Source organism: Chaetodon trifascialis, chromosome 22 (assembly GCF_039877785.1).
Source record: "Chaetodon trifascialis isolate fChaTrf1 chromosome 22, fChaTrf1.hap1, whole genome shotgun sequence".
NCBI lineage: Eukaryota > Metazoa > Chordata > Actinopteri > Chaetodontiformes > Chaetodontidae > Chaetodon > Chaetodon trifascialis.
In genome coordinates, this window is record NC_092077.1 from 7,586,455 (window position 1) to 7,613,685 (window position 27,231).

The 27,231-nt window shown below is 42.3% G+C and overlaps 1 protein-coding gene across 5 annotated transcripts; it reads left to right on the forward strand.

Annotated features, from left to right (window-relative positions):
* The first annotated feature begins 683 nt into the window (after positions 1-683).
* etv6 (ETS variant transcription factor 6) lies at positions 684-27,130 on the forward strand. 5 transcript variants are annotated; one of them, XM_070991661.1, is made up of 8 exons: positions 684-1,083; positions 5,019-5,145; positions 19,906-20,070; positions 22,854-22,988; positions 24,728-25,333; positions 25,535-25,677; positions 26,352-26,452; positions 26,582-27,130. In XM_070991661.1, exons 1-8 carry the CDS (start codon positions 1,054-1,056, stop codon positions 26,682-26,684), a joined length of 1,410 nt encoding a protein of 469 aa, XP_070847762.1. In that variant the 5' UTR covers positions 684-1,053; the 3' UTR covers positions 26,685-27,130. The 5 variants fall into 5 exon arrangements, with proteins under 5 accessions (XP_070847762.1, XP_070847760.1, XP_070847764.1 ...); XM_070991659.1 differs by having other exon boundaries at positions 730-1,083; positions 5,016-5,145; XM_070991663.1 differs by lacking the exon at positions 684-1,083 and adding an exon at positions 1,310-1,397.
* Positions 27,131-27,231: the final 101 nt, after the last annotated feature.

Here is a 27,231-nt window from a genome sequence, read left to right on the forward strand (position 1 = left end):
ACTATATATGATGTCTGAGCAGCCCCATCTGTTGTACTTACACCAGCACATGTTGTATATGTCTTATTCATTCTGTGTGTGACTTATATTCCTATCTACGCCTTTCTGTTGATCTATACATTTGTACATCACTGCACTTTACTGCTTTTTGCACTTCTGGTTTGATGTTGGACATCTAATCTAATCTAATCTAATCTAATCTAATCTAATCTAATCTAATCTAATATGCAATATTATCCATACTTAAACAATTCTAAAAAAAAAAAATGGATTCATTAGTGTGAAATGATTCGTTTCATGTGGAGTTTCTCCAGGTTGATGCCTTCATGTGTCCTTCCGTCACACTTTTGCTGTTGTGTTTTGCACTGCGCCCTGCGCCATTAAAGCTGTAGTATAATCGCATGTGCTTTAAAGTTACGTTTTAAAACAGTAGAGAAAATCAGTCAGTCTGTCAGTGCGGCTCACAGCCTGCAGCCATGTCTCTGCCTCGCGACCTGCTGCGATTTCCTGCTACGGGTTTCCCTTTAAAAGGGGGCAAGGCTCAATGCTGGGAATTCACGTCATTTCGCCGTTTTACACACATCCAGATCAATGAGCGCGAGAGAGAGAGAGCGAGAGAGAGAGCGAGAGAGACAGCGCGCGCGAGAGAGAGAGAAAGAGAGAGAGCTAGAGAGAGAGAGAGAGAGAGAGAGAGAGAGAGGACGTCGCTCTCTCTCACTCTTTAGTCTCGCTCTTCCAGGAAGGGATTATTAACCAGCACGCTGCCGACATATGAAGGGAAACACACGCAGACAAAAGAAGTTTTCACGCCGACAGCCGCGCTATGGAGCCGGCCAGCAGATAAAAAAAGAAAAAGCAGGCTAGATGAAAAAAACACACAACTTCTCCCGCAACAACAAGGCGAGCAGTCAGACTGTCGCTTCTTCTTCTTCTTCTTCTTCTCCTCCTCCTCCTGCCGCCGCCGCCGCCGCGTTTCTATAGGAAACAACAGGAGATAAAGAGGAGAGCACAACGGAAAAGTGGAAGGAGAGGGAGAGAAGTTGACGGGAGATAATGTCTGAATCCTCCTCCGCTGCGAACAAGGTAACGCAAGTCGGCTCATATTGTGCTCTTTGTTTGCCTTCAGCGGACACTTTTCCTCTCACAGGTTTGAGTCCCTCGCACTGTGGCCGGGATGTTCCCGCAGGGGTTTAACCGTAGCTGCCTATCACCTCCTCAGACATGTAGCCCGGGAGCACGAGCTGTAGCGCCGTCCGTGTCTGTGGAGGCGCGTTTGTTTTGCTAGTCATCTGTTGCTCCACGCTTTTTTTTTTTTTTTTTACTTCGCCTCCACTCGGATGCTGATGGGAAGAAGTCGTGACTGTCTGCGAAACGCTTGATTTACCGCCCAAATAAAGGTGATCAAAGCCGGTGGGCGAACACGCTGTAACCTACACAACATTTCTAAACGTGGGCAGTGCGTGGAGCATCAGCGCGAGCGTTCAGAGAGGATTCTCGTGCAGTCACAACAAAACAAGATAAGGAGGAGCTGGGGCTGTTAAAGTCATTATTTGATAGGCCTATTACACATATAGTCCGAGGAATATTGGGATGGAAAAGGAGCTCTGCCACCGACAAACTCCTCTGGTTTAGAGCTGAAACAGTCAGTCGATCGACAGAAAACTGATGAGCAACTTTTTATTTTTTTTGATGATTGATTGTCATTCATTGGACAAAAAAGCCAAACATTTGCTTAATCCAACTTTCCACTTTTCTCTGTTTTGCATCATTGTAAACTGAGTAAATAACCGAGGGCTCTGTGATTGACATTTGATTGATTGATTAACCAGAAGCGAAATTCAATAGGTAATCAATACGGATAATCTTTCAGCCTTACTTTTTGAAATGTGAATATTAAATGGATGTCTTGTTTTTTCTGAGTGCTGGTCAGACTGTGTAAACAGTGTGAAGAATACACTTTGTGCTGGTGGTAGCGTGTGTCATCATGTTTGGCACTCTAAAATGATCAGTCATTCATTAATCAGTAACGAAAATAATCCGTAATCCAATAGTTGGAGTCCTGTGAAAAGGAAAACTGTGACATTGAAGTCAGTCATGGTCAACACGGACTGGCTCTGAGTCCCCATTCGGAACCAGGGCTTAAAAATTAGCCAATTAGTCTGCAAATTTCATAATTGATTAATTGTTTCCTTTTGTAATCAAGCAAAACGAGCAAATATTTAAGGATTCTGGTTTGTTTAATGTGACGATTTGCTGCTTTTGTGTATTTTTCAATTGGATGTCTTTGGGTTCTGGACTGCTAGTCAGACAAAAAAAGACATTCGAAGACGTCACCTTGGGCTCTCAGATCTTGTGACTGGATTTTTTTTTTTTTTGCACATTTTGTTAATCCAAAAAACAAACTGACAGCTTCACTAATCGTTAGTTGCAGCCGTAATGGGAACACGATAGAACTGTTGTGTGGGATGTCAAGGTCAGCCTGAAAGAACTGAAAACAATGTGGGCTGTTGGATGACACAAAGTGAAGTATGGTGTTTTGTTTTGAGGGATGTCTTCTCATTGCTGAGTCTGATGTCACTGCATGATAACAGTCGCACGCTGAGGAACGATCAGCACTTCACTCTGAGAAGTTTCCTGCCACGGCCGCCGGTGGGCAGGACTCCCCCTCAGCTTCATGCTGCAGCCCAGTTCTGTCACAAATCCCATTGCCTTTTCTGCAGCGCCTTTATCACAAGCTTTGTCCCGACTGTCCCTGTCGCATTGCTGCTAACCCGACAATTTTCTGGACAACTGAATTTTCAGAAAGTGGATGTCAAGTGGGGGTAGAGAAGCCTTCGCCCAAGAGAGGAGGAAATAAAATCCTTAAAGATTACTGCTTGGCTTCCACAGGAAATTCCTGGTGCGTACAGTTGGTGTGCAGGTCTCAGAGTGACTGGGTGGTGACAGCAGGCTGAAACTGAAGGGAGACACAGCAGAAACTAGGCTTCATTTCCTCAAGAAACTGAAGTGGCTTCATGTCTCTGCCATCATTTGCAGGAAAGGAAACCAGTCGACAGAGAATGAAAGCAAACTGGAAAACCTCATACCATAACCTAGATTCAATAAGTGTGCTGTACAACAGCAGAGCGTTTTAAGAGTGTGTGAAATATCAGAGTATCCTGGGAGAGGGCTGCGACTGAAGGCGTTTTCATTATGGAAAAATGTGCCTGTTTTTTCACTGCAATCATTTAGTCTTATACATTGATATATATATAGATAGATAGATAGATAGATAGATAGAGAGAGAGAGAGAGAGAGAGAGAGTAAAATACCCAGCACAATGTCCCAGAGCCCAAGGCGACACACTCGAATTGCTGTTTTTTTTTTTCCAACCAACAGTCCAGAACCCAAATTTATCTAATTTAGAACCACATAAAACAGAGACATGCAGCAAATCTTCACATTTGGGAAACGGAAACCGTGACATTTTGGGCTTCTTTTGAAACACTCTATCAGTTGTTAAAAAATCAGAACCGATCTCATCCAAGAACACTTCTCAGCTGAGGGTTCGTGTTCATCAAAACATTCGAACGCTCACTTGAATATCGTCCATTCAGACATGAGGGGCTGTGCATGTTTTGGCTGTCCGGTTTGTGCCTGGAGATGAAACTGTCACTGCTTCAGGAGCTTCTGTGGTGAAGAAAAATGGGAAAAGTGGAATTAACAAAGTACTGGAATTACTACTATTAACAACAAGTACTAGCACTGAAATCTCTGTCCTTGCTACTACATCTGGCCTGTACTGAGCCATTTAGACAACAGACCAAAATACAGACTTAAAATGCAGGTAGAGACTTTTATCTGCCTTTTTTATATAATTCCAACATCTGGAAGAAACAACTTCTAAAGTATTTGTACCAATTATCATGGTACTTGAACAGTTTACCATAACAATATTAAAAATAACCCTTATAGCGATCACTTGATCACCACTACAGTTATTTCCATCATATGTTAATCTGCTGATTATTATTCTTGTACTGAATCGAGAAACATCAGGAAACAGTGAAAAATGTCTGTCACATTTTCTGAGAGCTAAGGGTTAGAATTATTTTTTTGACATTTTTGCTCAAAAAATACCAAAACAACTCATCCATTAAACGACCAGTTGTTTTAGCTCATGCATTAACGATGAAAATAATGATCAAATTTTGGTTTGTCAAGCAAAAATGAGACACAAAAGTGAAACACAAAACAGAGTTGTGAACATTTGCTGTGTCTCTCTGTCATATTGTAAGTATTCAGGGCGTTTTCAAGTTTGTCAGACTAAAGAAGCACTTTAAATTTATTGCCTCAAACTAATCGATTTCTTTAAATAATAATAGAGATCTATCAATAAAAGTAATTAGCTGCAGCCCCAGACTGCCTAGTGTCTCCAGTAGTCAAATGTGTTTGCTGCAAAGACAGTGATAATTCATAGTGAAATGATAAGTAGATTTATTAATGAGTTGATCAACAATATGTCAACGAAAAATTTAATTGTAGATGAAATGTTTCATTTATTGAGCAAAAATGTCCAAAATTTGCTGGCTCTGACTTCCCAGACGTATTGCTTTTCTGTTTTCCTATCATTGTAGATATGCAGTGATATGTTTTGGACGGTCCGCTCAAGCTTTTGAAATTATGATGGAAATGTTTTATTGTTTTCAGACATTTCATAGCACAAATGATTAATGATGAAAATCTGTCTATGTTGAGATTGACACCTTTCTTAACAGAGTATTGGTTAGTTTAGGACTTTAAAAAGCAACACATGTGCTAAAGCATGTGTGGCATTCTGAATATTTGCATGACAGATCTGTGTTTCAGTTTATTAGAAGCACATACTCCTCTGTGTACAGAGATGAGACCAAGGCTAGTCGATGTTGTGGGTGCACGGCGAGGTGAGGCGCGTCGGCGTGGGGCTGTTTGGGTTCAGGGCCGGTGCGTCGTGGAGCTTTGTGAGCCATGCTTTGTGTCTCTGTGTCTATTCATAGCAGGAGAGGAGCTCTTTCAGTCCTTCCGCGAACCCGCTGCCAAACTCCACTTCCTCCCCCGTCCATGCTCCCGCCGCGAGGCCAGCCAGCCGAATGGAGGACGAGCCTGCCAGGCTGCCTGCGCACCTGCGTGAGTCACACACAATTGCACACACACACACCCAGATGAGCAGCGACTCCTACCCACATTGATCAGTCGGTCATTTGAACAGGACAGATTGATTTTTGTCGGTGTTTTTAGCGTCTCGCAATGTAAATGTTTCTGTTCGGCTAGAGCGGTGATCTGGGAAGTCACATTCTTATTTGTCTCATCCAGTAAATCACCTGTCAATCAACCCGTGTGGGTGGGACTGTGACATTTTTGGGATTTTCTGTAGATCCAGTTTGAGCTTCTGCAGGTGGTGATATCAGAGAGCAGAGAACAGCAAACAGAAGCCGTAGACCGTCTTATCAGAGTCAGAAGAGCCAACATGAATAAATAAATATGTTGCGAAATATCACTTTAATAGTTAAAACCCATCACATCCAATTATGACAACACACGCCGTTATCACTGCATGAGTGCCGGCCCAGTCATGCCGGACCTCTCAGCTGGGAGGCGCTGAAGCAGATCCAGGGTCAGACACCTGAACCGTACACGCTTCCACTGGACCAGAACTGACAGACCTGCTGCTTTGGAATAACCAACAGTTACACAGCAGTCAGGTATAGATAATGTGGAGCGGAGAACACACGGGCTGGCAATGATTGAAAGGGAAAGGATGACAACATGATTAGGAGGAGAAAGGGTTGAAGAAGTGGAGGGCTGGGGGAAGGGGGCTAAGACTCCCGCAAATTTCAGTAGGATTAAGAATGTAATCTTAACCATTTAGAGAAGAAAACCTCAAAGCTTAAGCGTAGGACGTGAATATGACTCGTCACAGCTGGAATGCCAATCAGAACAAATAATGATGGACTGACGCTTATATTAATCTATTATAAGTCGGCATGTTTTTTTCTTCAAGGACCATATTCTGATCATTGAATTAGAGTCACCCTGAACCTCCTTGTGTGCATGAGCAGGGTGAAATAATCCTGGGTTACATCTGCGTGAAGAATAATTGAACGTTTGGAAAAATAAAAGCAGTGAAATTTCCACCGCTTTGGAATAAAATTAGAGCCAAATTACAACTCAGTTTTTGTTATTGATCCAAAAAAAGTGCTCACTGACAGCCATTCCGCTGTCAGAAAGCAGCTGAGCCAATCAGATCTTGGTAGGCTGGATTAGGATGTCAAGAAGCCTGAAAAACAGCTACAGAAAAGAAAGTGTTATTGACGCAGCCGTGCAGATGGATGAAACAGATTTTATTGAAATAACAACTCTTAAAGTGAGACTATATAAGTTTTGAAAGAAGAAATTAAAAATTCTTCCTCTCACTAAGGAAAAGTTCAATTTATAACCAGCAAACTGCACATTTTGCTCAGTTAAATACACTGAGGGATTTTGTTGATACAACCTTACTTGGTCTGGTTTGACCAGTAGCTTAAAGTGGCTAAAATTAGGTAACGTTACCAAACTGAAGATGGATAGTGTTGTATTGAGTTACTGTTACTGAGTCGGTTGGCTGACGTGATGACTTTTTGCAACTTGAGCTGCTGCTGTGCTACGTTTAAGCGTTACAAGCATCCCCCTCTCTCAAACCGAAAACAGCTAACATGAACATATTATTGGATTCGATGATAAAGTACAATAAAGTCTGATTATCAGGCTAGATGGTTTTGAAGACTAGTCGCACAGTTGTGCACCGTTTGTACAACTGTCCCCAGTTTTGTTTGTGTTGCACATGAAAATGCATGTGGACACAGAGAAGCAATTCACATTCTGCTGTTGGTTTTCCATTGATAGCAATTTGGTGGGGGTAATGTGCTACCATGTTGCAATGTACCATCGAAGGCAGTGAAGAACAAGACAGCTAGCAAGCAGGCATGGATGTAAACAATGCAGGATTTCAGTTATTTCAAAAGATCAAATTTTCGAGTATTTTATGAGGAAGGAAATGCATTCAGCACATTTCTTGATGTCTACATGATGCATTTTTGTGAGTGACACCGATGTGAATCGAACTCTTTGTTTCCCAAAAAAACCCACAGGCACCTTTAATGCCGCTTGATTTGTAGGCTGGTAGCTTAAAGTGGCACGAACAGCAGAGAGGAAAAGACCAGACTAATAAGTCATATTAGCTAAAGCTAGAGTAGCTTGAATTAGTTTTTGATGAGAGCAGTAAACAAGCTAATTGGAAGTCATGTGGCTTATGTTTACACACTGATTGTCTATTAATTGGCTACTTTTAATTAGAACAAAGCAAATATATTGTAGAAAAAAAGAAGCAAGTTTTCCACTTTGCTTCATACCAATGAAAACCAGCTGCAGGCTTTAGATGAACCTGAACTGGTCAGCATTTCACACCACCTGAACTCTCCACTGTTAATTGAACCAAAAGAGGAAGAAAAGCGACAGGTGAGGCAGTCAAGGAAATATCTTTTGAAAAGGTGTAAGTGAATGAAATGAAGCAACACTGTGACATTTATGGCTCTTCTGGGCTTTGCTTCGGTTGCTTTGGCTCACTGTTGCCTAACCAATCATAGAGCAGGCGGGGCTGGAGCTGTGCCAAGAGATAGGCTCGATGTTCAAAGAGTAACCCTGAGCTCCTTTGTCCAATGCGTCCGTCAATATTTAACCAGTTTATTTTTTTTTCTAGCAAGTGTTAAGTTCAGGGCTTTCGTGGGGGTGCTGGGCTGGGCAGCCGCGCAGGCTGAGGCTGGATGAGACGCACAGGAAACTCCCTCAGCCCACTTCCTCTTTTGCATTGTTGCAGAAAAAGGAAGAACGCTCAACAGGTCCGTGTTGAGTTTCCTGTCGAGTAAACCGATGGGTCAGTTCACATCCGCAGACACGTGGAAGTCCTGCTTTGTTTTAATCAGATTTCAAACACAGTTCCTCACACAGACATGACTCTCACATCTGCAGGTCAGAAAAACGTCTCTTTTTCTTTCTCTCTTCTGTGTTTAGTTTATGGCTGCTGCTGGTCGGGATCCACTCTCCCCCAGACAGACGGCAACATGTCTTTGTCACCGCGCGCCGTCTTTAAACACCTCTGCTCGTCCTTTCTCCTCCTGCCTATCTAAACACACATGCTGGAAAACAAGCTGTACATTAACCCCCACACTCAGAGGGAGCTCTGTCCTGAGGGGGGAGAGGGAAGGAAGAGAGCAGGAGGAGGAGGAGGAGGAGGGAGGAGGAGAGGGGGGGGAAAAAGACAGAAAGAAAAAGAATGAGGGAGGAAATTGCAGTGTGGGCAGAAATCCGCCTTCTCCATTTCCTGGGGAGGAAGTGGATTAGATCGGGGAGAGTTGCAGCCTGCTCCTCAACTAAAGAATGCTACCAGGCTCAGTTTTAACCCTTTCAGTCAGACATCACTGTAACACACTACAAACCCCGACCACATGACAAATGCATTTTAATTTACTTCCTTTCACTTTCTCTTTAGGTCTTTTCTGCTTTAGCTTTTGGCTTTTTTGGCTGCTGTTCTGTGAAGCACTGAATCTTAAATAATTTTAAAAATACTTTCCATTCGAAAAAGCAGTTCAATATAAACGCCTCTGATTTTGTGCAGTCAGATGTCAGCAAATGCATGATGGCAACGTGTATTTATGATGAGATAAGAGATAAGAGCGTTCTGAAGAAACCTTTTGTTCCCATGATGCTCAATATCCATTAAAAAGTAACTGCATAGACACTATGAGTATACTATATGTACATACATAAAGAAAACTATAGATATGTACTGAGATATAATAATAATAATAATATAGGTATATTGGGAAAAAAAACTGAATAAAGAGGGGTGCTAAGCAGAAATGAAATGCAATACTATACTGTTGTACAATGTTAAGCAATAAGTAATCTATACAGAAGAGTGTGTCTATGTTAATATACTACCATGTAAAGACAGTTAAAAATACAAGCATGGAAATATAAAGTATTGAAATGGAAACATGAGAAGCACGCTGTTTAGATATAATATGCAGAAGGGTATATTTTGTATCTAAGAATATTCAGTTCATAAGGTGAACAACATGTGGTACAGCTGAATTGCATTTCAAGGGCATTATACATCCATAATGTGATCAAAATGTGGGGGCGTTATAGAAAATAATAAAACGTCATTATCAATAGTTGAATAATGAATAATATTTCCATTGTATACTATTTGCTTGTTGAGTTTGCAGTAGAATAGACTTCCCAGAGGCTACGCTGGTTGCCAGGTAACCTCAAGGTGACAACAAGTCTTCGGGAAGTCAGTGCACTCAGCCAAGAAATAGCCGAGTACATAAAACCCAGGTAAAGCCATAACATGTCATTTTTACACTTTGTTTTTTGTTGGAATAAAACAAACAAAATCTAATAGCCATTAGCTAAGCTAAGCTAACCATCCCCTGGCTGTAGTTTCATATTTACCATACAGATGTGAGAGTGGCATCAAACTTCTCGGCTAACTCTTGGCAAGAACAGCGAGTGTGCATGTTTTCCAAAATATTGAACTATTCCTTTATTCCTTCTATTTCCTTGTGTTGTTGCCAATGATTAGAACAAAGAGCATGGACTTTGTTTTCTAGAGCCACACGGTAACTATACACTTGGATTCTAGCTTTTTAGTTTATTAACTAAAAACAGGTGGTGCCCCACTACAACACATGAATTACACATTTGTAGAAAACGATTTTTTTTATTCCATTGTGGCTTTAAAAAAAATCCACATTAAACGGGTCATTAAAGGAATCATCTAGCAGTATTAGTCTGTGAGTAGACAAATGTTCTGCTTTAAACAGCTAGCGGAGGAGTGCTGTCAACCACCCGCAATGTTTTGTTTGTTTTTCTGTGCCGAGACAAGCACGACCAGGCCTGGGAGGTTTTTCACCACCGCTCACCATAAAGGATCGCTGACGTTAACCGAACTGGATTTGTCGGGTTTTAGTTCAGTCACAATCCAGGCGGCGTCGCTCATCATGGTGCCCACGTACTCAGTGCATGATGCAACTGAGAGCTAGTCAGTGGGAAAACACTGAATCGTTTAAAGGTCTAAAACACAAGGTATTGCAATATTATTTTACAGTAAACATGCAGGGAATACAAAGAACAGTGGCTGCAAGAGTAGAAATATCTTACTGGGTGATTTTAAAAAAATCTATGTCCATGGAAACAAGACTGGCTGGTTTCCTTGCTCTGTGTGTGTGTGCGTGTGTGTGTGTGTGTGTGTGTGTGTGTGTGTGTGTGCGCGCACGCTCACAGCTGGGTTTGCGTTATGCATGCTTGTACGAGTGGGTGGATGAGTGTGAGTGAATCTTGTGTCTTTGTGCAAAGCTTGCCAGAGGTAGTGTAGGTGTATATTGTATGTGTGTGTGTATGAGTAAGTTTGTGTGTGTGTGTGTGTGTGTGTGTGTGTGTGTGTGTGTGTGTGTGTGTGTGTGTGTGTGTGTGTGTGTGTGTGTGCGCGCGTGCGTGTGTGTTACCATACATGACTGCAAACCCCCTCAGCAGTCTCTCATTGGTCTCTCTCTCCCTTTCTTTGTGGTATATTACCCTTTTTACTGTGCGGGGGAATTGATGTTATAAAGTGTGTGTGTGTGCGTGCGTGTGTGTGTTTGGTCTTTCTGAGGGGAAATTTCCTGCCCCTGGAAGCAGCTCTTGTCCTCAGGAATTTCCTGAGTGGGCAGACGGCGCTTCCTGAATAAATGTTGTTGTTGTTGTTGTGTGTGTCTGTGTGTGTGTGTGTTTTAACTGGCTCTCTTTTCTCCTCTGAAAGGGAAACTGTTCTCAGATGCCAGCGAGTGAGCTGAGCGCAGCCCCCTTCTCTTCCTGTTCGCGACGCGCTCCACATGGCATTTCTAACAGAGTTTTACACTGAACGTCACAGTGAACACACACTCGTATGTCTGACCGACGGCCTGTTGATTTCAGGATTTAACGGAAAGTCACAAAAGCACAATCGCTCATCCTCCAGTTGATGAAATCTTTTTCTTTGCCTCTCTATAAACACTGGGTTTGGTCGCTGCTCTTTCCTGTCACATAGGTGGTGTGTTTCATATCTCTTGTATGTTAAAAATACGAAAAAGAAATGCTGGGTTTCAGCAGAATAACAGACCACCTACAGAAAGGTACACTTCATCGTCAGGCTGACAGCAGACAACACTGTTTGAAAGGGGGCACTCTGGAGATTTAGTATTGCACCTTCAAAGTTGGTGAACGTGCAAGAGACAGATTAAAAACACTAAAGCTCCAGGGGCTGAAAAGTCCTGACTGTTAGTCCTTAGTATGGTCCAAAATCCCAAACCACTCTATCCTCCACTTCCCATAATGCAACATCAATGTCTATGAAGCCCCTCACCTTCGTCTCAATTCCATACTGCACGCTACAGTATGTGTCTTATATTTATCTTTGCAGTACAATGAACATTTTTTTACTGTTTCGCATGTGCAGAAAATGATAGAGTTCATGTAATATCAAACTGCGACTTTGGAAGAAATTACGTTTTTTTTGCATTTTTGCCTTTCTTAGATAGAGACAGACAAACTCACTGCAAGCAGCAGTTTATTTAAATGTTTAGCTGCGGTGAATAGCTTGTATATATGGGGTATTTTTTTAGTGTGCATACTTTTTGAGTACACTTGCATGAAGCATGAACTTAGAATTAGTAGCTTGCAAGTGGGACATAGTCACTTTTCTTTCTTTTTTTTTTTTTTTACATTTAAAAAACTCCCCCAGAGCCACAGATTAGACCTGACACAACTGTTTTCTCATGTTGTCTCTGTGACGAAGAAAAAAAAAAAAAAGTCATTCTGACTTAAATCAGCGGAGTTCCCCCTAAATTGACAAGTGATTCTAGGAACTGCAGTGTGGAAACCCTTACTTACCAGTAAAGATGGAGACAACATTTCAAAGTGAGACTTTGATGGATTTCCACTCCAACTGTCATTGAAACGCTTGCTGCTCTGCAGTATGAAAAACTGTGGAGATAAATGACATGAATCAGTAACCCGTGGATCCCAGCGCTGGGAAAAATGAAAACATATTTAAGCAACATTAAATTATTCGTGTGTAGGTGCACTTCTGAAAATTATTTAAATGAAACAATCTGAGAAGAGAAAATCAGTCTTTGCAACGTGGGGTGAGACTTCACAAGTAGTCAGTTTGAGAGGAGAAGGTTGAAACGCTACCATGGAAGACCTGCATGAGACGTGAGCACCTAAGTGTTGCACTGCACAAAATGCTGACTTCACTCTCCACATGGAAAAAAACAGTATATGCAGAGCTTACAGGGTGTGAGTGTGTGTGTATGTGAATGTTTCAGACAAGTGTAGACCTTTTGATTTAGTTAACAAATGTCTTTGAAGCTTCTGCATTTCCAAATAAAAAAAGTGAGCGAGAGAAAAAAAATTTGGCTCCTGAACAAAAGGAAGAGTGGCAGTTGACGCTGGATTCAGGAACTAACCTACAAGAGCTGGCTTGCTCCTGTGCTCAACAACAAGCTATCAAAAACAGGTCGCGCTACTTCCTGGCCATTAAAGTTCTGTGTGATTGATGATCTGTTTTATGTTTGTTTTGGCTGGATGAAGTCCAGATTTGCTGGACGGGGACAGGCACGTGCATGCCGGTGGAGGAAGTGGAGGATGAATATGGGGGGGTGGGGGGCCTTCTCTTGAGTGAAAAGTAAAAGTGTGTGTGTGGAGGTGGATTTTCCCTCACCGCACCCACCTGACAGGGAATCAATGCACAGAGACACACAAAGCGAGGGGAGATGAATAGTGTGTGAGGCTTAACTATGGAATTGTGTTGCTCTCATACCCACATGTCCCTGAGTCAGGGTGTCAGAAGGTCATGGCCAGCCCTCCTCCTCCTCCTTCCTCCTTCCTTTTTCCTCCTCCTCCTCCTCCTCCTCCACCTCCTCTGTCTGGAGAAAGAAAAATCTTCTCTCTATTGAGATAGCTAGACCAATATCCGCCTACTTCTGCTTCAAGAGAAAAGGCAAACATTTACTGAAGAACTGAGTGACTAAGGAGAGCAAAGTCCCAGCCGTACTGATGCAGCAAAGCTTGTTTTCCCCTTTTTCTTTTTTTTTCTTCCTTTTTTTTGTGTATGTAGTTATAGTTCATTCAGTTCAGGCTACGCAGAAACCCTCTGTGAGATTTTCATATGCATCGGTCGTGTCTTTGTGTATATTTACACGGTTGAAAGTCAGGAGTTTCAGGCAGAAAGCAGTACCTGTGACTTTCATATTCTAGTATGACTCAAAATACAGCATGTGTGCAGCTCCACTTTTACAAATAGAGAGAAAGAAAATGCTCAGAAATGCATAAAGCACTAGGGAAACTTGACACATTCAATCAACAGCTGTTTTGAAATGATTAGAAATGAATATGCATGACCTTTGGCAAACCTAACATAAACTGAGATTTTGACTCTCATATGTTGAGACTTTAGTTTTGTCTTGTGTCACTCATCAAGTGCTATGAGTGCTATTGAAAACTTTAATGGCTGAATGCATACCAAGCAGGGTAGAAACAGATGCTGGAGGTAGCTGTTGCCTGTTGTGTGGCTATTGATCCGTTCAGGAAGGTCCACAGACAAAGTAAAGAGGATGTTAAGGAGGACGATTTGTGTCCAGATGGAGTTGGTCAGTGCAGGCTGTCTTGACTTTGGCTTTACTGTGAAATACTGTGCATTAGCTCTACACTGAGAAGTGTCACTTCAATTTACCTCTTAGCACTCGCCACATTTTCTACATGCTAATGCTATTAAATTAACTTAGTTATGGGGTTGTCGAGCAAAAACACTGACGCTAATGCTACATACATTGTAAAGATTGCTCCTTGCAATTTGTTTCCCAATGCTATACAACAAATGAATGTGACTAAGTTAACTATACCAAGTTGAATGTACGTGTTAGCTATAAGGTTAACTTGCTAAAACACTGATGTTGATGCTAATGTTTTAATGCTACCTTCTTCTAATGTGTCCCAATGCTATAGTACATACTAATGCTTTAATGTTAACTATACACACTTAAATATAGGCCTACCTGTTAGCTATCATGTTAAATAGCAAAAAAAGACCGACATTGATGCTAACATAGTAAAGCTAGCTTTTTCTCAAATGTGTCCCAGTGCTAAACTACATACCAGTATTGTTCACTATGACCAAGCAGTCGTCAGTTAGAATACAAACAATGTAGCCAACTGTTTGATGCACGCAGAGGAAATGACACTCAGCATTCACCATTGAAAGTCCATCAACTTATGTCTTCTGAATGCTACCGCTAAATTGGCAATTTCACAAATAGCGAACTGAAAGAGTTCTCAGGTTTTATCATTTTGTTACTTTTTGAGTCGGCCACTGGACTGGGAATGATCAGTTGATTCATCAATTAGTTGATTGGCAGAAAATGAATCAGCAATTAATTGATTATTCATTAATTGTTATGCCATCTACGAAAATGTTATCCAGTGGATTTCTGCTATTCCCTGCTTTATTTGTGTATGACATTAAAGTCATCATTTTTGGGTTTTGGACTGTTGGTCATCATCATCTCGGGCTCTGGGCTCTGTATATTTCACTGTGCCCAAACATTTTATAGACTCAACAATACTGTCATTGTTTCACTTTTATCAGCTGTGAGTAGGTCCTCCATTTACATTCTGTGTTGAATTGAGGGACTGTAATAACACAATAAAAAAAAATCAAGGGACTTTTGTAGCGTACCTCAAAATCACCATTTTTCCAACGTGAAAATATTACATACATGAAGTGGTTAGTGTAGTTAGGACACAGTGACACATTAGCTGCTGTGAAATGAACCAGAATCTGATCATCTGTGCTGAGCTCCAACGTTTGCCCAAAATCTGTGGATCTTTTATTAAAATGGCCACCAGGAGCGGGGGTTACAGTTGAAAGCCGTCTTTTGTCAGTCCAAGTAAAGAGAGGCAGTCGTTGGTGCAGTTTTCAGCTGGGTGAGAGAAAAATAAGCAGCAGTATGGCGGTGATATGAGCGCTGGTGAGACGTGCAGAGCTAAACAGATTTTGGACGGGACCTTTAAGCTTCACAGCAGGACGGACCTCATTAACTCGTCTGGCTGCAAGGGGAAGTTGAGGGCTTCTGTACCGCAACAACGAAACAAGATACCAGTGATCTCATCCTCCTCTTCCCTTCATTCATCCCAAGCGCTTATGAGTTGCCTTGGCAACTTGTGCGCTCTGTGTGTGTATGTGTGTTAGCGAGCATGAGCGGGGGCCTGAGAAACCACAGAGTGAAAATTATGTGTCATCAGAGAGGATTAGGAGCCCACGGTTTAGTCAAGGGTTTGGGATCCTGCTGCTGTCACGTTTGACGGTTTTATTCAATGTAAACACACACATACTCAGAAACACACGCATATACACTCTCATGAGTACTGTAAACCTGAGACACATTCAACAAAGGCAGGGACTGATGACAAGGAAGACTGAAATTGATTTTCTTCCTGTAAGCTGCAACAAATCTGTTACAGATTCTGTGGCAGAAAACAACCAGAGATGACATCAGTTTAAGGAAGTGTGTGAATGTGATGAAGGAGAAGAGCGTCAGGGTCAAAGGTGCTCTCTCTCTCTCTCCTCTCCTCCCTCCCTGCACATGCCATCCATATTTCTTTCCACCTCAAAGTAAGCAAAGGTTGTTTGTGTCTCACTGCTCGCACTGCAACAGAAAGTTTCCCATCATGTTTAGAGTCAGTTCCTGTGCAAATCACATGGACATGAGATACAAAATAAGATCCTGAAACTCGCAACTGGAATGTGACTCAGGTTTTAAAACTCAAATCCGAAATGATCGGTCTTGACAAGCCTGCGACTACATCCTCGTGATTCACGTAAGGCTGACATAGTTCTGGCAGCTCGGTGAGCAGTGTTAGGACACAGAGACACGTCAGTGGAGAGAGAGAAAAAAAGTGACTGACTTGATTTGTATTTGGAGAGACACTTGATTTAACCAAAAGCAGAAGATCCAGACTGTAACTGAAATCGGTTGCAAAGATGGATTTATAAGTACAGTAATACATCTGAGCTCTTCTGTTTATACCACTTTTCAACACCACTGTCACTTTATCTTAGTAGTAGATATGGATGCAGGGTTAATTAATTATTTATTAATAATTAGTAATTAATTAATGTGTGATTCTGATATTTGGCAATGATATTTGAAATGCTGAATGAACAGTTCAAACAGTGGCGGCAAGTGACAGCTTTCAGGTGAGCGGTGTTGCAGCGGGCATGTCAGCAAAAGAGTGAGCAAAGCACTGCCTGCGTGAGTGCACCGTCCGAATCGAAGGGTATGGAAGAAGTCTATGCTATGTGAGCGTGAGCTTCATATATTTTCACATCCCAGAATAGTTATGAACAGTCAAAAGAATCAGATATGAGCAGAAATTCAGGGCTGAGCATGATGATCACCCTGTGAGCTTCATTTGAGTACTGGCTTCATACCTGTTTCACTTCCTGTTTGCCTTTCCTTCCTCAGTACCTGTTTCACTTCCTGTTTGCCTTTCCTTCCTTAGTACCCGTTCTGCTTCCTGTTTGCTTTTCCTTCCTCAGTACCTGTTTCGCCTCCTGTGTGCCTCCTTCCTCTTTTTGTATCTTTGTTAAATCCTCTTGCTCCTGCTACTTTACCTCATCTGCCTTCATTTTTTCCCCGTCGTCACACACTATCCACTGCTGCTCTCATCACTTTCCTTTCTGTTTCCACTCTTCCTTTTCTCGTCTGCATGCTGCTGTCTGTTAATAAACCTCCCGGCGTCACTCTCTAACCTTACCGCAGGAAGTTTCCTGTGCTGAAACAGAGCCCACGCTGGATTGCTTCCTGCCAAAGTGCGTTGTGGGACACATTTGTTTGGGCCCCCTTCTTCCTCCTCCTCCTCCTCCTCTTCCCTTCTGCTCCCCTTGTTGCTTCCTCCTTTGGGCTCTGTGCAGATGGCTGAGGCCGGCAGACCGGATCTCGGAGGGGTTTTGGCAAAGCAGCACCTCTCTCTGGCCCTGGAGAGAGCATACCGCAGCCATGACCTCGCGACCCGTGCTGCACTGCTGCCCGCCCCGGCCTCGCTGCTCTCACAAGTCAGCCACGAGAGACGAACGTACAGCTGGTGTATTCAGTGCAGATGGCAGCTTGATTCAATATTGATAGAAAGTCAATGATGTAGTCAGTTAGGAGTATTCCAGTACATCCGAGATCTATTCCTGTTATGTAGTCCAGTTAAATTTAAACATAAGGTCATTTGTAGAAGTTAAAAAAGGGACAAATTTGGGACAAAGGGGACTGAAAACTGTGGGTCACTGGTCTGCATGTCCTCCCCGTGTAATAAAGGATAACTTAATATATCCTAGATTTTTTTACCACTCATATTGGAAGTTCATACTGAATCAAATTTAATCACCAATGTTAAGGGACAGGGATTAAAAACAAGCACATTTACATACAGACTATTAAACATGCTAGAGGGTAGAGATAATGTAGCCCAGCTATGAATTCTGAGCCAGTGCTCAGACCAAAGTAGAAACCCAGGAAAAAAATATGAAGAAATATAGTTCTTTATCAGCCCAAAACTTGCTCCTGTGGCTGTGAAACACCTGTATCCCATTCCCTGACACTTTCTGAGGATGTCTGTTGACAAGCTGAGGGTCAGAGCTTGACAGACTGTAAGCTGTGCTTCAGATAACCTGGGCCTTCCTGGGCTTATCGGCAGTGCTCGTGCCGCTATCTGAATATAGAGGACTAGAAGGGAAGGAAAGAAATGGGAATCTGACAAGCTAGACAGGGTTTCATTTTATATTGATTGCTCTCTGTGAAAACTTCCTCTGTTTGACGGGTGGGGGTGGGGGGTTGAAGGGGGAGAGGCCTGAAAGCGAGCACAAGGTTCCTATTACTTGTGTGACAGTGACATTGGCGGCCAAAGATAACAGCTGTCCGACTCCCAGAGGAAGTGTTTGAGGCCGGGCGATAAGTGAGATGTAAGAAATGAGTAGTTACGCTCCGTGTGGGTATCATGGACCTTCTGATCGGAGCTGTACACTGTCGCAAGACTGTTTTTATGTGTCTATGCATGTGAAAGAGAGAAGGAGATAGAAAAAGAGAGGGAGGCGAGTCTGAGTCATACTGTAAATCATTGGGTTACACAGAGTGCAAAACTATGAGGTGGCAGTATCTGCGTTAACCAGGATAAAGAAGGATCAAAAATGTTTATGTGTAAGGCTAAAAATATAGATCCTTTTTGTCAGAGCATATCAGGGGTTGAGAACATTTCACAACAAAAGCACATCTGGCCTTGTAAAATGTGATTGTAACGTTAAAAAAAGACAACTGTAAAGGAGGAGGGCACTAATATAATGAAGCTTGGTGTGTTTTGGCATACCTTATTATTAAGGTTAGCATTTTAGCTAATTTTATTTTGGCTACTTTGACTAAAGGGGACAAAAAGTTTCTTCTTTCTCAAGAAAATTTGGTGGCATTTTCAGTCACTTCATTACACTGCGGTTTCCCAGAGCTAATGTATATTTAGCGAGCTGCATTTTATGATGTCCACATTAGCTTCAGCTTTTGTTTTTGCCGCAAGGGTGAAGTGAGTTAATTAGTTAGCTCTCAAATATTATAGCCTAATAAAGCAAAACATAAACCTTGTTTATGTTTTTATCAATAGTTTGTAGTTGTAGTTCTTTGCCATTCAGCTAGCTAGCTTGTACACAGGTGTTAGCCAAGTAATACCTGTACAAAGACACCCGAATTACTGTATTTCAGGGCAAACATATAATCAAATTCAGACCACACATTTTTGTGCAAAATGGTATTGTATTTTAGTTTTATATAGATTTTGACCACGTTTCTTTCTTGCCATTTTGTTAGCTAACTTGTGTGCAGGAACAAAATGCGTTTCTCCACTAACTGAAGTTTAACTCCAATAAGCTCATGTCTGCATTCACAGCAGATCTGAGTAACATTTTACAGCTTTTGCAGCATTCTGCTCAACATTCAGATAAAAATCGAGCTTTTGTTCCGATTTTTTTTTTTTCCACTTTCACACTGTTCTCTTTTCTTTCCCTGCTACCTCTAAATGCTTGTTGGTCAGCAGTGCAGATGTTTCACACTCCTGTTCCCACGGCAGTGAGAGAAATATTTCAGAGTGCGAGGGAGGAGAATAAAAAGAGATACTGTCATTGCTGTTTCCTCTGCTCTTGTTCCCTCCATGCGTCCTTGGCCATTTATACACAAACTAATAAACTGCCCATCCTCTGATGTGCCTGTCTCTGGAGTTCAGAGAGCGAAGAACAGCACAGATCAGAGCAGATCAAATAAAATAACAGTCTGTCTTTCTCATATACCCCCCCCCCCTCTTTTTTATCCTTATGATTCATTCTGTATTCTTCCTCTTAACCTCTCATCTTTTAATCTTTTATTCTAACCTCCTCTCCCTTTCTGACTGTCTCCTCCTTCATCTTTTTTTTCTTTATCTCTGCTGCCGTTCCCGTAATCACTCCCTCCTTTTGGCTTTTATCTTCACTTCCTCAATATCCTTTTTACCGCCTCTGCCTCCTTCCTTCCTCTCCCACCCCCCTTCCCCTCCTCCTTTCCTCCCTCCCCTTCACCCTCCCCTCCTTCCTCACCCCTACCCCACATCCTTCTGCCTTCCTCTTCATTGATCTCATCCTTCTTTTCTTCCGCCCTTTCCTTTTCACCTCCACTTTGTTGCCTCTTTACCAAACCTTTGTCTCAATTCCCTTTCCTTCATCCTCTTCCTTTCCCTTCTTTCCTTTTCCCCAAATCCTTCCACCTCCAGGTTTGCAGCCAGTGTTTTGGAGCAGGGAGGATGTGGCCCAGTGGCTGCGATGGGCAGAGAAGGAGTTTGCCTTGCGGCCGATTACCAGCGGCTCTTTCCAGATGAACGGCAAAGCTCTGCTGCTGCTCACCAAGGAGGACTTCCGCTACCGATCCCCCCACTCCGGTATGCTTTCCACCTCCTCATGAATTTCTGTGAGATATTCTAGGTGTATTCCAGGTTGGGAAAATTGGAGGCATCAGTGAAAAGTTTTACAAATGAGTCACTTTCATTGATTGCATTAGACATGTTTTTTAGTCCAACTGGAGAAAGACCCAGACTGGAAAAGGAGATTTACCAACTAGGAAGAAAGACCAGGTTTAGATCATGGAAACACTGTGACTAGTTTCAGAAAAGCTATGGAAAACTGATGCAATTGTACATAGAAGCTCCTCTGTGAAGGGAAAAAAATGACACCTGCTGTCACAAAATGACTGATAGGAATCTAAATGAATGGATGGTGTGGATTCCTCACAGATGAGTGAAACACTTGGTAAATCCGCATCTGTGACCACATTTTTCCTCCCAACAAAATTGAATTGCGGCGAACACTGTGACCCTTTGTCAACTGTTGTCCTTTGTGCTCTGTGGTTTAGACTAATACTACAGTTTATTTGTACATGAAATCCTGCGCCAGTGCAGCTTTAAAATCAATGTGTTTACAGCAAAACTACACCCTTTAAAAATCAATAAAGTCAGCTGGAGCAGAAGAGGGAAGGCAGCACTGTCAGGCGACAGTGGAGGGAGGCAGCTGTTACAGCGAGGCTGCGAGGGGAGGAAGTAGGAGACGGTTGATCAGGAAGTACAGACCAACCTCAACTGTTGCCCCGGCAACGCCAGCAGCCAGGCGCATGAAAATAAAGCTAAAAAGTTCTCCTGTGCAGAGTTTTGGACGTCTTGGTGTAGGTCAGGGTGACAGTCATAAGAGTGGGGTGGCAAGCTAATGCTCATGTAGCTATATTATTATCATCAGAGATTGTTTTTCAAGTAAATTTCCATCACCAACACACGCACACATACCAGCGAGGACCCCCAAGCGGAGCAGGCTTCGTACAACAGCAAAGCTAATGCTAGCTGAGAACGCAAGATATTTTAAATATGCAAAATTCGTAATATGGCCTCTTTAGTCAGGAAATAATGAATTTTAACATATTCTACATTTCTACAAATCTTTACATTTATGCTGTCAGTGTAACTATCATTTTTTTCCCTTAGAAGAAGAGTTTCTATGCATAATTGCACCAGTTTTTACATGACTGATCACAGGATCGATCACTTGCCGTGTATAAAGCTGAGCTCTATGCCGCCACTGACGTAACTACCTGTAACCTTTTATTTATGTATTAATTCAGCTGTTATTCCTGTATTTATTGTTTTATTTAACACTTAAAATCCTTATGTCTTTGAGCATTTATTGAACAGAAAGTAAAAGCTGCTCTGTTCTGTATGATTTCTACAATCAGAGACCCTGATGTGTCTGTTGATGTGGCCCAGCTGACAGCTGTTGTCAAGCTTGTATCAGGATGTTTACATTTCAACTTAGCAAAAACTTTCATATCCTGTCAAGAAATTGAGTTCTGTGGAAAAACATTGTGGAAAATGTGATTCATCATCGCAGGTTTTAGTTGTCTCTATATGACATTGACATTATTTTATTTTTGTATCAGCAACCAAAAACAAAGGCAGTGGAGCGATAAAACTGTCAGTGATTGATTAAATTTCGATATTAGTAGTTGTTTTGGCCCAGTTGTCAGTGACATCAGTGAAAGCATCATTTTAGGGAACAGAGCACATTTTTGCGGCTTGCGATGTGTCCATTTCCTCCTTTGAAGGATTGTAAGGGTGCAGTTCCCATAAGTCCCTGTTGTGCACCATATTATCCTTTGTAGAAGCTCTAATAATAATGTTTTTTTTTCCCTGGAATGTCTTAACTGATCAGCCCCACAGTTTGTAAAGCCACGTTACAGCAACATGTTTCAACCTGAGTCTGCTTTATAAGAATCACATGAAGCCCAAGAGGGTGTTTCATATATCATTTATGACTAACTGTAACATGACAGGACATTTTCTCCTGTTTTGGCTTTCAATTCCTGATAATTCTGATTCACGATGATAAACATGCTTTTTTTGTATGCAGCGTTTAGACAACATGTGAAGTTTGAAACTAGCATTTTAAACCCAGACTTAAACTCGAAGGCATCATGAGGTGGGAATTTTCCCCAGACTGTAACTCAGTGCCACAGGACCAGAAAGTGAGAACTGAAAGGGGTGAGTGTGTGTTTGTGTGTTCACCATCACTTCCTTTATGAGAATCATTTCCTTGTTATGGTAAGCCTTAAAAAAAAAATCCTTAAGGCAGCGTGTGATGGCAGTCTTGTTAAAATCACATCAGTGTGCCTGAGGTTATTTGTTAACCGTGCTTTGTCATGCTGGGAAAGCAGCTGTTGTCATTGCTGTTAATCATTCAGTGAACTTCCTGCTCAGGCTTTGTGCCTGGTGTCACCACTACTGTATTACCACTTAAAGGAGAATACCAGGGTCATATCGAGCTATGGCCCATTTACCTGTGTCAACATCGGGGTCATGCTGTGCACTAAGTAACCTGCAATGCCTTTTAAGACATCTTGTCTTGGGGTGAACTTCCACCGCCACTGAACTTTGTTTCAGTATGATGACTTATTTGGCTCATCATGGTTTCAGCCCACAGGCTGACCATCATTCTGACATGTTGTCTGCCTCCTCAGAGTCTCTTCCATTATTGCTCAAGTTCCCTGTTGCTGGAAAGCAGAGAGGAAAAAAGAAGGGGAACCTGATTCAGCGGATGACGCCACTGCTAATTTCCCATTTTATGCAGGAGCAAAATGCAGCCAGGGGACGTATGGTAACATTTGACCTTTGCATCTCTGCAGGGGACGTCCTGTATGAGCTGCTGCAGCACATCCTGAAGCAGAGGAAGCCCCATGTGTTTTACCCGTCTGCCTACTTCCCCGGGAACTCCTTCCACTCGCTGCCTGAAAGCGCTGTGCAGCACCTGAAGCTTGAAGGTCAGTCCAATAAATGGTATTTTTTTCTTTAATGCACACATTTCATCCATTTTCAGCTCTGAGATAAATTTCAATAGGCCTTCATGTGCTCTGATGATATTGGCAAAATAAAGGAAAGCACTTAAAGTTGACATTTATTTGACCATAACCTTCAGGTGCATAGATTATTGGAACCATAAATGGGTCCAAAATGATTGAAAGTTGTTCATAATAAATCCACACCTCACAGTTCTTGCTCAGAATAATTTAAATTCTATATGAGAATAACTTTTGATGATTTGATGATGGTTAAACATGCACCAAATGTAAAATTTTCTCACTGTTTAAAACAAAATGGCTTTGTTTTTATGCTAATGACAGTTATGATGTGGTTTGCAGTAAATGGGTCATTTTTGAACCACTCATTGAAAGTTGGGGTAATAATACAAGAACTTTATTCTCAACTTACTCAAGTTGCCAAGGTATTAAACTGCAGATGTCAACAGTACATCCACAACAAGTACAGTGATCTAATATTAGCTAGCTATAGGCGAGGAGGCTAATTTGATCTTGTAATTAGCAGCAGGCTAATTGATAGCCATATTACAATTACAATCTGTATTATTTAAGTAATGTCACTTTTCCTGTGGTGAAAAATACTAATTGTGGCTGTGTTTGATGCAAATTGGTTCACAGTTGATATACTGTCCACCTGAGAGGAATAACTTCTAAAAATGTGCAGAAGAATTGTATCAGGGTCGTCATTGTGTTAAAATACAAAAACTTTATTTTCTGTAAAAGAAGCAGAGGCAAATAAAACATAGAGATCAGCGAAAAGTGCGGAAAATTTAACATGATCTTCTGTATGTCTGGTACAGTAAATAGAATAAGAGACAGTGACTCTGCCTCTTTGATCAGAAGCACACACGTCTTTGCTCCATGTTAGTATCTTGTTTTCTGGCTCTGATCTGAGGAAATGTGACACGGCAACATTCAAGACTTCACATGTTGACACTAAAACCTGTTCCATGAGGAAACGCTGCCTTATTTAAACAAGCTGCAGTGCAGCACACAGTGCAGTAGCTTATTGCAGTGATTAGTTTGCTGGTATTTGTCTCGATTCTCTTCCTTGTTTGTAGATGTTTTCGCCATCGCTTCTTAAGGAAGGGACAAGAGCAAACTGCTTCAACATAAAGCAGAGGACTTTCACTAAAACTCCACACATATAGTGTAATGAGAGTTCTTAGCTTAACTGTGGGACATTAGTGACACCTAGTGGTCTTTTCCCATGAAACCAGTGTGCCATGTGTAATAATTTGAGGTGTTGATTCCGTTCTGTGGTGATGTTTGAGGAGTTGGTCACAGTCTTGAACTGCTGCTTTTTTATCTCTGTGATAGCCAATATCTGTTGACTGGTGACACGCCTGCACGGCAAACACAACACTGTGTACACCCAATCGTGTTCATAACAACACTGGGAAGCTAGCTTCAGGAATGTAAGGGAATTTGTGCAACACAAATCCACACATTGACGATTTGTTCTCTGTTCTAGATAATCAATTTAAAGGTGATTTTCGTATGGGGCTGCAACTCTTCTGCTAATGATTTTAGAAATTAGTGGAAAGAACTAGAGCTGAGGTTCAAAACCCAAAGATATTCAGTTTGATATAACACAATACGATAAGATAAAGATATACATGTAGATACAGATATAGACTGCGTGGATGCATATTGACATATTGTATCTTTTGTAACAATAGAAACGGTACGACGGGCACCACGTGGCACAGAGCCACTCCCCCAGCATCCACCAACTATCGAGCTGCGGCACCGCTCCCGCTCCCCCCACCATCCAACCACCAGGCGATCCCCTCCGGAGCCAAACCACCCCCGCCCAACCAATGAGGACCACCTGCAGACCTTCTCCCAGCTGCCCGACAGCAACCACCACCTGCCTGAGGAAATGTACCCTCTGTCAGTGTCCCCGGCTGCGCCAAACGGCCGCTGCGCAACACCCCGAGAAGCGCCATGCCCGGGCAGCCCTGGGGGCCCGGAGGGGGGCCCTCCTCGCGTCATCCAGCTCATGCCCAGTACCATCATGAACCCCCTGCTCCTCAGCCCAAACAGGAGCGGCGGGGGTGCCGCCATGGACTTCAGGCACAGCCGCGGTGGAACCCAGTCTCAGGTGACGCTCGAGAACGGGCGTGAGGGGAAAGTCCACAGCCACCACCATCAGATACCACTGGCCCAGCAGCAGCAGCAACAGCATCTCATGCAGCAGCAGGAGGAGGCACTCTACAGGAACCACGTCATCATGCCCGTGTCTCCTCCAGAGGAGCAACAAATACCCATCGGACGGATAGCAGGTAAGATTCAGCTGTCAAAAGATTAGAGGTTAAAGCTCCAACAGGTGATATCTTTATTGAAAAGTTAAGTCACAACATGAGCAGATCATTACAGAGACAGCAGGATTTTAGTTACTTATGTTGCCTCTTTGGAACTGACTGACGCAAAATCTGTACCGTCTCATGTAAACTCACTGTGTTTCCCTGATGTTTCTATTGCAGACTGCAGGCTGCTGTGGGACTACGTCTACCAGCTCCTGTCAGACAGCAGGTACGAGAACTACATCCGCTGGGAGGATACAGAGAGCAAAGTCTTCCGCATCATGGACCCCAATGGCCTGGCCAGGCTCTGGGGCAACCACAAGGTAAACACACACTCAGCAGAGGGCTCCGGGTGTCCAGTGATTGTTGCCGATGATCAGGCTGCAGATGCCTCAACGACCCATTTAAAGCTGCCTTAATTGATATTTTTCACATCAATTAAGACTCAAAAGATGATGCGTAACATAAAATCTGTTGCTCAAAGTGATGAATTCCCAGAGAGACATCATCCAAATCTGCAGTTCCGCCTTGAGCTTAGAGCTTTTTTAGTCACCTTTTGATGATTTTACATCCCACAAACTATTCTCATCAACCTTGGAACCAGCTGCAGCGGCCAGCTGTTTCCAACAGGAGAGCTTGATTAAAACCCAATGTAGAAAAGACAGGCAGGGAGACAAACAAAGCGACAAGCTGGTCAATATAGCGGAGCATTTAGCAGATGCAGAGCCAGATGTTTCTCTTAAAAAGAGGATGGAGTTAGACTTATATTCATTGGAAGGCCAGAAAGTCCTAATCAATACAAATGTTGTTGCTTGCAAACATGCTATATCAACTATAACTATATACATATACGGTGATGTCACTATTGTGTTTGCAGCTTCTTTCTGCTGCCCCCAAGTGGCCGAAACACCGGTATTACAGGTTTAATGTTTAATGTTCTTTTAAATCGTGTTTTGCACCACTTGTGTTCACTTTGGTTTTTTTTCCCCTCTTACAGAACAGGACCAACATGACGTATGAGAAGATGTCGCGAGCACTGAGACACTACTACAAACTGAACATTATCAGGAAAGAGCCTGGACAAAGACTTCTATTCAGGTATACCATTTCAAAGACACCCTATTTAAAAATTGGTCAGGCTATTCCTCATATATTTAACATTGTTTAATGTATTCTTCCTGTGGGTTACCTCACTGAATGACAAAACTTCCTTGTCATATTCACCAGGTTCATGAAAACTCCCGATGAGATAATGAACGGACAGACGGACCGGCTGGAGCACATGGAGTCCGACACAGACGAACAAATCTACATCAAAGAGGAATGCTGAGGAACTCTGGGAAAACAAATCCATGAACTACTTACTACTACCACAGCCGCCGATGCCTTTCAGAAGCAGCCTGAACAATCGTTGAATCTGGAGCGCGTGGACGTTCGCTCGCACTAGCCCTTCACAGGCAGACGGGAAACCTGTCCTCTCTTAAGATTGCCTTAGGATGATATTTTCCTGAAGTAAAAAAAAAAGATAAAAAACAGCATCAGTTGTTCTGATTTCCCCAATGGACCGAGCTGAAAAGACTTTCGAAGTGTTCCCTTTTATTTCTGGATGAACTGCAGAAGCCAGTCACTTTGTGCTTATGTCACTTTTATGATATTTTTTTGTCTCCTCACATGCATTATACTATGGAATTTTGCTGTTTGTAAAAAGAAAATTGGGTGTGTGCGTGTGTGACAGGAATGTTTTCACCATGGAATAAACGTTTTTGATCAAACTGTATTTATTAGTGTGGAGTGTATTTAACGTATTTAACTGAACGTTAATCGCCTTTTTCTCTTGAGCTTCCTGGTTCAGTGTGAGAAGAATGCCGGTGATGTTC